A 13302-nucleotide genomic window follows, 5' to 3' on the forward strand; every position below is an offset into this window, starting at 1 on the left:
TTGATAAACTTAATGATGTTTATAGCTTATTATTATTTTTTAAATCTTTTGTATGCCTAGACTTTGGGTTCACAACTCACAAACAAGTCAAGCATAAACTTTATAATATTTATTATTCAATACTTTTCTAATAATATTTTGAATTTATGAATTTTCAAATATTATAGTTTGGAATTTCGGAGAATTTGGGTTCGGTTTCGATTTCTGATTTGACAATATTTTTCACACCCCTAAATTCTTTGCACTAATTACTTTAGAGAATTAGCGAGAGATCGAAGGAGTGACAAGCAACCATAGAACACAAAGGTTTGATGATAAATCACTCTAAAATATAGTACATTTATTGTAACTTTAATTGAGCAAGCGGGAGGACACCCAAATCACTACACTACTGAAGGCCAAGTAGTCCCCGCATACAATCAAGTTCAAGTAGTTTCGATGGTTTGTCTCGAGTGATAGGGATATAGATAGTGATGTAGCCTACTGTCCATGCAAGTTAGCGCAAGTGGAGAGAAACGACCAAAGTATTGTGCAACAAAAAGCTCCCAATATATAAGACTAAAAGAAGAATTATGTAGGGTTGAAGTCCGTCTGGATAAATTAATAACAAGAAACCAACTGATGGGTCACCAAGAAGACACAAACGTGAAATATGAAGGTAGTAGAGATAAGGATGTTAACTGTTAAGGTGAATCTATGAAGACTCAAAGTTTGACCAGATAAGATATTATCTGACATTACTAGAAATTAATAACATTGTTTAGCATTTTCTTTCTAATTACATTATTGAATATAACCTATACTTATACTAAAAACAAAATTGGAAAGAAAAAATGAGAGAATTTGAATTTTGTCTGGTAAGCATGTTCTTTGTCAACATTGCTTTTTTGCACTTTGCATATTGGATTTACCTCATTCAACTCTAACAACACATCGTTCATATCATAACCACTACAATTATTTAGTCTCCCACGCCCTTCCCCAAAAGATCAAAAGTAGTCCCCCAACATTTTGCTTATCCCAATAAACCCCCTATACTTTTTTCTTTTTCCTCTCTCTCAGTTCACTGACAACTTCTTCCTCACTTTATTCTCTATTTCACTCTTTACTTTTGCCTTTGTGTTCCTTGAAAACCGTGCTAACGGCACACAACTAAACATGCACAAAGTACAACTTCACTAGCATCACAACCCTACTTATATACACACTTACACCTACACATTTGCATATTATTCATCATATTATCATTATCCACTCACTTCACCCCAAGAAAATGGGTGATCTTCACTCCATTGCTTACTTTAGTGATCATAATAATATTAGTCATGGTTCTTCCTTATGTTTGGATATTCATAATCTTTCGTGTCTCAACACAAACATCTCTCACTGTAAGTATATTATAAAAAAAATAATGCATGGTCGATAATGCATGGTCTGTTTTTTTTAATAATATAGCTGTCGTTCTAAAAAATGTATGGCTGGTGTAGGTATGGAGATAAACAACAATCCACTGTTCTACGACGAGTCATTATTCGATTCGGATCACTCATCTGGCTACTTAGAGGATGCTTTATATGAATTTAGACCGAAACGACTTCGTCTAATGAACCATAATTCATCTCCTCCTTCATTTCCGGTAACCTTTTAAATCATTTTTTTAGTTTCATAACCTAATTATATGTTAACTAAAGTTTGTGACTTGTTAAATTGTACAGAGTGACTGGGATTTCAGTCCTTCTGATCAAGATTTTGGGAATTTTGGTGCATTTACAGGTATGATAATTAATTAACAAATAAGTTAATATTTACTTTTTCATAATTTATTTACGTTGAATTATTTATTTTCTTTAACCTATATATGTATATATATATTATTGTAGTAAGTGGAGAAAACTCATCTTCATCCACACAACGCAAGAGTTCAATCAACACCCACTCACCAGTCCATGTCACAGGTACATTCAAAAAGTAGCAAATATTTGACCACTCAATGTTTTTTGAAGAACAAAAGTCTATGAATTTCTTTATTTTGTTACCTAAAATATATATATATATGTGTGTGTTAATTTAATATAATGAAACAATATCATGATCATTATTGATAGAAGCAAATAAGGTATGCTCAAATCTTACTTAAATTGTTAATAATGTAATTATGTGACAAATAGTCAAAAGATTTAACAACTTAAAAAAGGTGATGGCAACATTTGAAAATTGTTACAAGGCAAAAGTAAACGGATTTGGTAATTTTAATTAATATGATGAATATGACAATGACATTTTTAAAAAATTTGTTTTGTAATACTTTTGAATAATTAAACCAGGGTTAATGTAACACACTTTAGTTAACCATCATAGAAGTTAAATAATTTATATTGATATGATAATAATAATAATAATAATAATAATAATAATAATAATAATAATAATAATAATAGGTGAAACCGAAGAGAGAAAAAAGAAGGTGATAACAAGAGTGGTGTATCCATTTGCATTGGTGAAGCCTGGTGGACTCAAAGGGGATATGACACTAAAAGACATCAATGAAAGAATCCTAATGCCGCCGACGAGGCCACTCCGGCATCCGGTGGGAGACTTTGCGTGTCGATCATTGGTTTCGTTAGACAAACCGGGACTCTCGGGAAAAGTTGTGGTAGCTCTTACAAGGATCCAAACACATGAGAGAGGCACAATCACTATTATTAGGACCAAAAACTGAGGTTGATCATATGTTAGGTATATGTATGTCCAATTTGTATATATGTTTGTATCTTGTACAAAGTATAATATCTGGTTTTTTTGAATGATAAGTGTTATTTCTATTCTACTTACACCGATATTTTTAAATTGAACATGTGTCTTAATTTATCAAGTAGGCTAGCCCCACAAACATCGTGCATCGTTATCTGGTCCTAGTTCTAGGGACGTTCATATTCAAATACATATTCTTGTACTTGATCTTACAAATGATTAAGACAATATGTTACCTCTTCACATGCGAACACATGAAGACAATTGGGTTAAGACTGATCATGATGAAGACTTGTTATAAAAGAGAGAACGATTGGACTTGGTGAAGATGGTTCAATGCTACTAATTAAGATGGATATTCTTGTTGGAGATGTGTTCATACGTCCACATCTCAATAAAAACAAATTTTTTCTCGATTTTTTTATTTACCTAGAGGAATTCCATTGATAATTTCATAAAATGATCCAATTACAATAGGAAAGAGAGACACACGGGCAATAAGTTGCGCCGCAACCATATTTTGATTTTCTCAAATCAAAAGAGGCTAGTTTGAATGTGAAACACACATACACGCATAGAGATAGGAGAAATACATACGATATGAGAGTACGTACAACAATATATATCATTTATTTATTTTTAGTTTTTGTAAAACCAACAATAATGCTCATATGCTAAAATTTAAAATCAATCTAAAATATATTTTTTACATCGAAACAAAAGACAAATGGAAAATAAGCTTTGCCGAATCAAGCTTGAAATTAGTATCAAACTTTTTAAATATAGAAAATGATGGAAATCAATGTTAATTTATCTTTCTCTCTTGAAATTCAAATGTATGTATGCATGTAAAGAGGGTATAGTAAATTTTGAGAGTTTATGGGGTTTTTACAGTCACAAAGAATATAGATTTAAATCTTTGATATCGTTACTTATAATTAAATCTTACGTCATATATATAACCATTCAGATGGTAAAAGTAAAAAAAAGAAAAAAAAAACACCACTCAAATACATGGCCCTCCTGCCATCAAAAATACGGACAGTATTGTCCCAAAAGTGATGTTATATTTTCTTTTAACTGTTCAAAATTATTTTCTTAAAGACAAAAGAGCTTTATAAATAATAAAAAGTCAGCGAAAGACGGGACAAGATACATAAATGTTTAAATTATAAGTAAACTAAATAGATCGAAGCATTCCGTTGAAAATACTTTGGAAGATCATGTTAAGGCTCAATTGTTTTTTTATTAAAAACATGTCGAAGCGAATTCAATAAGTAGTGTGATTTCCCATTGAGTGTCACTGGTTCGGTATTGTGCGTTGAGGTTTTAGGAGGTGCGTTCTTGTAGTTGTTCGGTGGGGTTAGTTGCTTGTATTGGGTTTTGATTACTTTTCTTTCATTAGTTTGGTGAGTTCCGTAATGATCGTTGGTTGCAATGGCGAAGCATGGACGAAAACGCTAGGGGTGGACTAAAACTGTATGGAAATTTTCCACAACACTAATATTGTCGCAAAATATAAGTAATGATAATGTAACTCAATAAGTAGATTACGAAGCCGGACCGCTTCAACAACAACATTTGGGATGCTTTGATATTCAGCTTCAATGTCAGAACGAGTTACAATATGTTACCGTTTGGAAGACTACGGCACTAGATTGTCACATAGGAAAAACAGAACACTGAGAAAAATCGACATGTGTCAGAAGAAAAAAATAGCCGATCTAAGTGCTAGCCGACTATAATCAGAAATATTGATGGGATTCACAACGAGAACCATTGGATTAATACCATATAGATTATTATGGAATACCCAAAATTAAGATTATGTATACTATACTTATAGTTTGACTATTATCTAGTATAATAAACATTTATTTTTAATTCTTTCATTATGGTGTAACAAAGAAATAACATACAATAGATGATGGTTATTGGCAATGCACAAGTATTAATTATTTTTTATAAATTATAGCACAAAAAAAAAGTTATTAAGAATAACCCTAAATGCTGTCATTATAAAAATATTATTTGATGTCCACATGATACAACACAAGGATTGCATATGGTTTATCCATCACCCATTACAAATTTGTATTTTGTGTATGTTTCATTTACCTTTCTAGGATATCACATGATAAGATACATCCCAATCATTAAAATATTATCACATGTCCAAACCCATGATATTGTTGATATTAATTGTTTATATGTCTATATATTGGTCAGAATCATACATATGTAAGGAACTCATTTTTGTGTCAATCATGACTTTTCATACCCGAATCAAGCTTTTATTAGTTTATATATATCTAAAATGTAACAGCTTTAGGTGGGTCAAAGAAAATTTGAGTATAATATACAAAACTTATTATATATACATGACAGTAATTATGCAACACTAAATTATTACGAAAAACAAAAACAAGCAAAAATGAATATATACACACAAAAGCGAGCACAAGTTAAAACTAAATGTGAATAACTAAACATAACCATCATCATTACATCAGACATTTCGAAAGTAACTTTAGGTAAATAAGTATAGAACACCTTTTTCATGACTTTAAATCATCTATAAGTTTTCTATTGTGTTGCGGATTAGCGGCTACAGAAATTGGGAATAAACCCTAAATGTACAATCCATAATGAACTAATATAACTAGTGTCATGTTGCTTAGTTTACGAATTACGATTACAAAATAAAATAAGTAAAAAGAAAAAAAATCCAACGTTCTAGACTTCTAGTTCTACGTAATAAAAAAGAGCCAGCGAATTACCAATTACTCTAGGCCCATGTTTGACTGTTAAAAGTTAAAACATTGAAGTGGGCTTGAACAAATGGGCTGAGCTATAAATCTAAAACTCCAAATATATTCAAGACAACCCTTTTAATCTGGACATATAATAGTGCACAAACCAGGTATTTTTAGGAACCGGAACCGGGGAGGAACGGTTCCGGGTATGGTCAACAAAATTAAAAACTGGATCGGGGAAGAACCGTTTCTGGATATGGTCAACAAAAGACAAAACTTGATCGGCTAGGAACCGGTTCCGGGTATAGCCAAGTATTTGACTAGGTTTTGACCGAGTTTTCCGCTTTGTTTTTTGGATTTCGGGTAGAGTCGCACAAACAGGTATTTTTAGGAACCGGTTCCGGGTATAGCCGGGTATTTTACAAGATTTTTTTCGAGTTTTGGGAAGGGTCGGGTCAGGTTTTGACCGGGTAAAGGTTGAACCGGCTCTGGCGGGTCCGGTTCCAGGTATAGATCTAGATATGGGAAGAAACACAATATTTGGTCGTACCCGTGGGTTGAACACGGGTAGGAGTCGGTTCCGGGTCAGGTACACCAGATCAGGTCCAAAATTAGGTATTTTGTGTACCTCTAGGCTAAAGGGGTTCTAAAATATGTAAAATTAATACTAAACAATTTTAAAATAATACACGTAATGAGTAAATTTTAACGATTATTTAACAGACATAAACGTGAGTATGCATAAACGAATGTAAATGAACAATGCTCACGCTCTTTAGTTTAACTTAAACGATTTGTTTTGGTTCCTGTTTCTTTATTAAAAAGACACTTACATGAACCCACTTCCTATGAACAATTAGCCCGAAAATATTTTTATTGGAGCTAAAAGCCTAAAAGTATAATAAAATGATTTGGGTCTTTGGGCACAACTGGGCCTAGGATCAGATTTTTTCTTTTGGTGACTTATTTTGGGCTGATTTGATTTCAGAATTTTCACCAACGTTTGTTAATTTAATATGTTCACACTTAAAAACGTTTTTGACCGTAAAGTCTGAGTTCCTTTTACATGGGTTATTATATTTTTAAACTAGCTAATAAAATCCGTTGCATTGCGACGAAACAACGACGCGAATTTAGCCGGGTACCAGTTAAATTCGTTATGACACCAAATCCCGCCGTTGCATTGGATGGTCGACGGAATTTTGATTCGTTGCGGTATCTAAACTAAATCCAAAAAAAAAATAAAATTTGTCAGTTAACATATTTAAAACAAAAAATAAAAAAAAAGCTGTGGCACCGATCATGAGATTTAATCTTATACTATATCATATTTTCTACACATGACCTACACATGTATAGCTAAACATTTAAATATAAAATAAAAATGAAAACAAATTAATTAAATTGGTTCATATACACAGCATAACAATATAACATCACATGTGTATGTAAAAATATAGAAATATAAACACCATTTGTTTGTAAATGAGAATTAAGTTAAAATATATACATATGTTAATTACGATCAATGTTTTAAAAACCAGTATGTACCGGTCGGTTGAATCGGTTATATCAGATTTTGGTAAGACAAGCGATATTTAGAATCCAATATTTTTAAGCAATTTGCTAGAACATTGTACCGCCGGTTTTTTTTAATATTAGTTTAAACCCGAAAACCGGTTTTAGACGCAAAAGATTTTTTAGCGGCCCATAAATTTAAAAAGTGACTTTTAACTAGCGGATAAAGTTAAAACGAGTAAACACACAGTAAACGACGATTCGTTAATAAACCAATATTGTATCCTACAAATACAATGTTGGTTTCTTTACATGTTTTGTAGTTGATTAATTTCGTATACAAAGTACAAACTTCCTAACTGACTCGATCGTTGTTCATGTGTTATGTTTATCAATATACTTTTATAGTATTACTTTTTGAGTTGAAGTTATATTTATATAAAATTACATGGTAAACTATTTAACAGGTTGTATCATAGTAAACAACTGGTTTTAAAAACATTGGTTAGGATATAATTTGTTAGCAAGCTCCTCGAAAACATTTATGGAGAAAACTATATGAAAATAAATGTAGAAAGTGACGTGCATGGAATTAATGCATTGAAAGATGATGGCAGAAGTAAAGAGAGTATTTGTGTCTTGTAGGTGTTATTGAGAGCGACGAGTGCCTGCATTTAACACTCAAAACCATGGCACTGAAAACCATAATATTATTATGGGCACGTACGTACGTTTTCGCATGCGTTTATTATATCAAATCAATATGTCAAAACAAAGTTCACAATCCTATTCCTAGCTACATATTTGTTTTCTTCCTAGGCTTAGTACATACAAAAGAACAATCCTCTCTCTCTCTCTCTCTCTTCTCTAGTACAATCCCAAACAGTCACAACCACCACCACTCCTCCTCCCCCTCCGGCCAAACGGTCACAACCACCACCACCCTCCGGCCTCTCTCAGGCCAACACCCCCGTACACAACCACCAAAATTCTCTCAGGTGAGTGACAGTTGCATCTCCGTACACAAACACCAAATGGTCAAAACCTCTCTCAGGCTAACACCCCCGTACAACCACCAAACGGTCACAACCACCACCACCCTCCGGCCCCTCTCCCTCTCTCAGGCCAACACCCCCGTACAGGCCGCCACTCCTCCTCCGGCCATTCTCAGGCCAACACAACACTTCACGTTTCTATCTCCGGCCAATTTTGGGTAGCCCGACAAAATTTTCACAAAATATTCCACCCTCACCGGCCACCGACATTATGGAATACACCAAAACCTCACCGTGTTCTTCAACCTCTGTTTTAACAAATCCCGAACCCAGATCCGGTGGTAGTGAGAGTTTTCCGGTGAGTGACAGTTGCATCTCCGGCGGCTTCCAGTTGGTCTAGTGGACTGCTTGATTAGTTACGCGGGTTTACAGATCCGGCATCTTCTCCGGCTGGAAAATCCGGCTTGCGGCAACCCCACAGATTACCCCAGATTATTGCTTTCTTCCCTTACCTTCCGTTGTGTTGTTATTATTATTATTATTATTATTATTATTATTTTCAGTATTATTATTATTACTATTATTACAACCCACTATTATTAGTACTATTATTATTATTATTATTATTACTACCTATTAATTATTATTATTATTATTATTATTATTATTATTATTATTATTATTATTGAGTGCCCTATTGCTTGCATTTGTGTGATTAGTTGCAACCATAGAGCGTAGGAACCATGACTATTACTTGAGACCATGTCCTGAAACGAGGGGTGTAGGAAAGAGTAAAGATAGGGAGCGTATATTGCGTTTGGCTTCTTGGAATGTAGGAACATTAAATGGTAAGTTGCTAGAATTGGTAGATGTGCTTAAAAGACGTAGGGTTCAGATAGCATGCCTCCAGGAGACTAAGTGGAAAGGACATAGAGGGGCTGAGTGTAATGGGTATAAGTTGTGGTACTCGGGGTCTGATAGAGCTAGGAATGGAGTGGGGTTTCTAGTGGCTAAGGAAATACACACTAGTGTGGTGGAGGTGATAAGACATAATGACAGGATTATGGTGTTGAAATTAGTACTAGGAGAGGAAGTAGTGGCAGTAGTCTCCGCCTACGTGCCTCATGTAGGCCTAGGGGATCAGGAAAAGAGAGAATTTTGGGATTGCCTAGACGCAGTGGTAGGGGGCTTACCTAGTGGGGAGAGGATTTGCATAGGAGGAGACTTTAATGGACACATTGGTAAGGCTAACGATGGTTTTCAAGCCGTACATGGGGGTTTCGGTTTTGGTGATAGGAATGAGATCGGAACAGATCTTCTAGAGTTTGCGGTGGCACATGACCTAGGTATTATAAATTCTTATTTTAGGAAACAAGATTCTCATTTAATCACTTTTAGCAGTGGCGGACGCGACACGCAAATTGACTACCTTTTGATGAGGCAAGGAGACCGACGTTGGTGGAAGGACTGCAAAGTCATTCCTGGGGAGGCAGTTGTGACTCAACATCGACTACTAGTGACTGATATAGCCTTCAGAAATAAGCTGACTGTTCGAGAGAAGAAAGGTACACCGAGATTTCTATTGGGAAAATTGAAGGATGAAAATCTCCTACTGTTTAAGGATAAACTCATACTGCATACGCGGGCTCGACTAAATGGGGACTCAACTTATATATGGGAAGCTATGGAGACAAAGATCATCCAAGTAGCAAAGGAGATTCTCGGGGTCACAACAGGAAAGACAAGTGGGCATAAGGGGTCTTGGTGGTGGAATGACGCAGTGCAAGACAAGATAAGGGACAAACAAGGATGTTTTAGGGAGCTAATGAGGTGCACGAATGAGGAGGAGCGAGTGGAATTGAGGGACAACTACAAAACGGCCAAGATAGAGGCGAAGAAGGCAGTGGCGGAAGCAAAGAGGGCGGCCTTTAAACGGATGTATGAAAGTCTAGAAACAAAAGAGGGGGAACATGCTATGTTTAAGATTGCCAAAGCCAGGGAGCGTAGAAGGCAAGATCTAGGACCGGTGAGGTTCATAAAGGATACAGATGGGCATGTACTGGTCAAGGAGCAGGACATCAAGCTAAGATGGCAAACCTACTTCCACAATCTTTTTAACAATGGGAGAGCTTACCAAGAAGAACATGACAACACAAACTTTCAACGACAACAATCGAATAATTGCTACTGCCGACGGATCACACGAGAGGAGGTGAAGGATGCACTTAGGAGGATGGGAAGGTCTAAGGCGGTTGGCCCAGACAACATACCCATCGAGGTGTGGAAGTGTCTGGGGGAGGAAGGAGTCATGTGGTTAGCTACTCTGTTCAATAGTATTCTCAAATCAGGTAAGATGCCAGACCAGTGGAGGAGCAGCGTTGTAGTTCCTATCTATAAGAACAAAGGAGACGCCCAATGTTGTGGTAACTACCGAGGAATCAAACTACTAAGTCATACTATGAAGCTATGGGAAAGAGTGATTGAGGTTAGACTTAGACGAGAAACTCAGGTTACGGTCAACCAATTTGGCTTCATGCCGGGGCGTTCCACCACAGAGGCAATACACCTTATAAGAAGATTAATGGAAAAGTATAGGGAGAAGAAGCGTGATATACATATGGTGTTTATTGACCTAGAAAAGGCCTACGACAGTGTGCCACGACAGGTGCTCTGGGAATGCTTGGAGGGTAGAAGAGTGCCAAGGAAATACATAGAGATAATTATGGATATGTATACCAGGAGTGAAACAAGTGTCCGTGCGCCAGTGAGGAATACTGATTTCTTTCCTGTAGAGGTAGGTCTTCACCAGGGGTCAGCGTTGAGCCCGTTTCTTTTTGCAGTAGTCTTGGATGAGTTGTCAAAGTCGATTCAGGGGACTCTCCCGTGGTGCATGATGTTCGCAGACGATATTGTGTTACTTGCTGAGAAAAAACAAGATCTAAACATGAGGCTTGAGGAGTGGCGAACAGCCTTAGAGACAAAAGGTTTAAAGATTAGCCGATCTAAGACGGAGTACCTCCACTGTGATTTTGGTGGGATAAACGACAATGAAGACGCACAGATCACAATTGAAGGGCAGGTGGTCCCGCAGGTAACGAAGTTCAAGAATTTAGGATCATTTGTACAGAGCGATGGGGAATTAGACAGTGATGTGACCCACCGAGTTCAGGTAGGATGGTGTAGATGGAAAGCAGCCACAGGTATGTTGTGCGACAAGAGTTTCCCGACTAAACTAAAGGGAAAATTCTATAGGGTGGCAGTTAGACCTGCAATGCTATATGGAACAGATTGTTGGGCCATCAAGAAGGCACAAGTGCGGAAGATGGAGGTAGCAGAAATGAGAATGCTACGTTGGATGTGTGGGCACACAAGGCTAGACCGAATAAGAAACGTTGTGTTTCGCGAGAGATTAGGGATGGCGAACATAGCAGACAAGATAAGAGAGTGGAGACTGAGATGGTTTGGACATGTAAAGAGAAGACAGACGACGAATCCTGTTAGATCCGTAGAAAACATTACTATAGAGGGGAGGAGGGGTAGAGGACGACCGAAATTGACTTGGGATGAGAGGATTATGCATGATTTGATAGACCTAAACCTCTCCGAGGACATGGTTGAGGATAGGAATTCGTGGAGAAGTAGAATTAAAGTTAAGGATTTTTAGAGAGAATTGAATACCTTAGGGCTTAGACTTTACTTATTTAGGTCACATACCATAATGGTATTTCCCTTACATATATTATTATTATTATTATAATTATTATTAGCTGTTATATAGCTGTTAAACTGTGAACTTATTATTAATATTATTATAATTAGTAGTAGTTTTTATATAACTGTTAAACTTTGATTTCCTTTATTTTGCTTCATACACATGTACTTAGAGTCGAGGGTCTCTCTGGAAGCCACCTCTTTATTCCTTTGGATAGAGGTACGGTGTGCCTACATCCCACCCTCCCCAGACCCTACTTATAGCTTTGCTGTCGGTGGGATTTCACTGGGCATGATTGATTGATTGATTGATATTTGTTTTCTTCTTCTTGGTTGCATTTACAACTGTTGTGGGATACTTCTTAGTTCTTACTTACTTAACATGTTTTATATTGGGAAATGTGGTAACAACTTCTACTTTTAAGATAACCATCATTTTGCTATTTAAAGGCATGTCATTTTTACAATTAATATTTTACTAAAACATAAGCAAATAAACATATATAAAGAGGATGAAGTGCATATGATGTTTGTTATTGAAAGTCACATGAATTAATATTGAAGGCATTTCAAATCAAAAGATCAACTATTCAACTAGTTATACACTTATTTGGGTTTGATTTGTAATATTCAAGGGGGGTGTTTGGCCTAGCTTTTCTAACAAAGCTTATAGCTTTTTTAGCTTCTTCTTTTTTTTACAAAATAAACTTAATTTGGTGTTTGGTTTAGCTTTTTAAACTTAAGTTTATTAGCTTATATAGGCCAATTTAAAGAAGCTTGTTTAAAGATGGTTTTTTAGCTTATTTGAATAAACTTATTTGTGTAACAATATAAGCATAAGTAAAAAAAGTAAAAGCTAGGCCAAACACCCCCTTAGATCAACTAACCAAGTTTATAATGTTTAGATCAACTATTCATGCAAGTGGTGATAAGTTATGAACTATATACCTCCTCATAGAGATTTCATGTTACACTTATTGACGGTAATCATAATGGTTACTCGATCGTGTGAAGATTAGTAGAGATGATTCTCTTATTCTACCGGCCATATTATTCTAGCCATCTCAAAGACTGTAATATTGGTTACTTGATAGTGCCCCGTATGGACTATTGTAAACTTATTTAATTTAAATTCTACGTACGTTTTGTATTAACTGGCATAGTTTGTACTAAATTTTCAGATTTTTTATGTATTTCTTTTTCATAGTTTGTATTTAAGATTCAAGAAAAGTAAAGGTAACCTCTCTATGGAGGGGTTAGCTTTATTTTGTTCTTTGTGGGTTTGGCTGTCTGATTTGTTTTAATGAAGTTTTCTTTTCAAAAAAAATATAGATATATAAATGTTCAAATTTTATTAGAAAAATAGGTGATTACTTACCGATGCCTATCCGTTGAAGAATTGCCATACTTTGGCTTCAAAAATCCATCAGTAAAATTGCCATCAATAAAATTCATCAAGTGTCTGTTGGAAACACCATACATCGATGGTTTCCGACGGATACCTCCGTTACTGACCCCTAATTTCTAGTAGTATTAAACACAATTAGAATTTTAGTATAATCCCAATCTAT

General features: G+C 35.5%; 1 protein-coding gene across 1 annotated transcript; it reads left to right on the plus strand.

Annotated features, from left to right (window-relative positions):
* The first annotated feature begins 1231 nt into the window (after positions 1-1231).
* On the plus strand, positions 1232-2719 carry LOC143608198 (uncharacterized). The gene is made up of 5 exons (XM_077083341.1): positions 1232-1388; positions 1488-1636; positions 1716-1773; positions 1881-1968; positions 2455-2719. Exons 1-5 carry the CDS (start codon positions 1274-1276, stop codon positions 2717-2719), a joined length of 675 nt encoding a protein of 224 aa, XP_076939456.1. The 5' UTR covers positions 1232-1273.
* Positions 2720-13302: the final 10583 nt, after the last annotated feature.

Source organism: Bidens hawaiensis, unplaced genomic scaffold (genome assembly GCF_021521415.1).
Source record: "Bidens hawaiensis isolate Kalapana, Puna unplaced genomic scaffold, B.hawaiensis_p1.1 tig00106820_1, whole genome shotgun sequence".
Taxonomy (NCBI): Eukaryota; Viridiplantae; Streptophyta; class Magnoliopsida; order Asterales; family Asteraceae; genus Bidens; species Bidens hawaiensis.

Coding starts and splice junctions, on each gene's coding strand:
- LOC143608198 (XM_077083341.1), top strand. CDS start 1,274: ATGGGTGATCTTCACTCCATTGCTTACTTTAGTGATCATAATAATATT. Junction 1,774..1,880: donor GAATTTTGGTGCATTTACAG/GTATGATAATTA, acceptor ATATTATTGTAG/TAAGTGGAGAAAACTCATCT. Junction 1,969..2,454: donor GTCACAGGTACATTCAAAAA/GTAGCAAATATT, acceptor AACCGAAGAGAG/AAAAAAGAAGGTGATAACAA.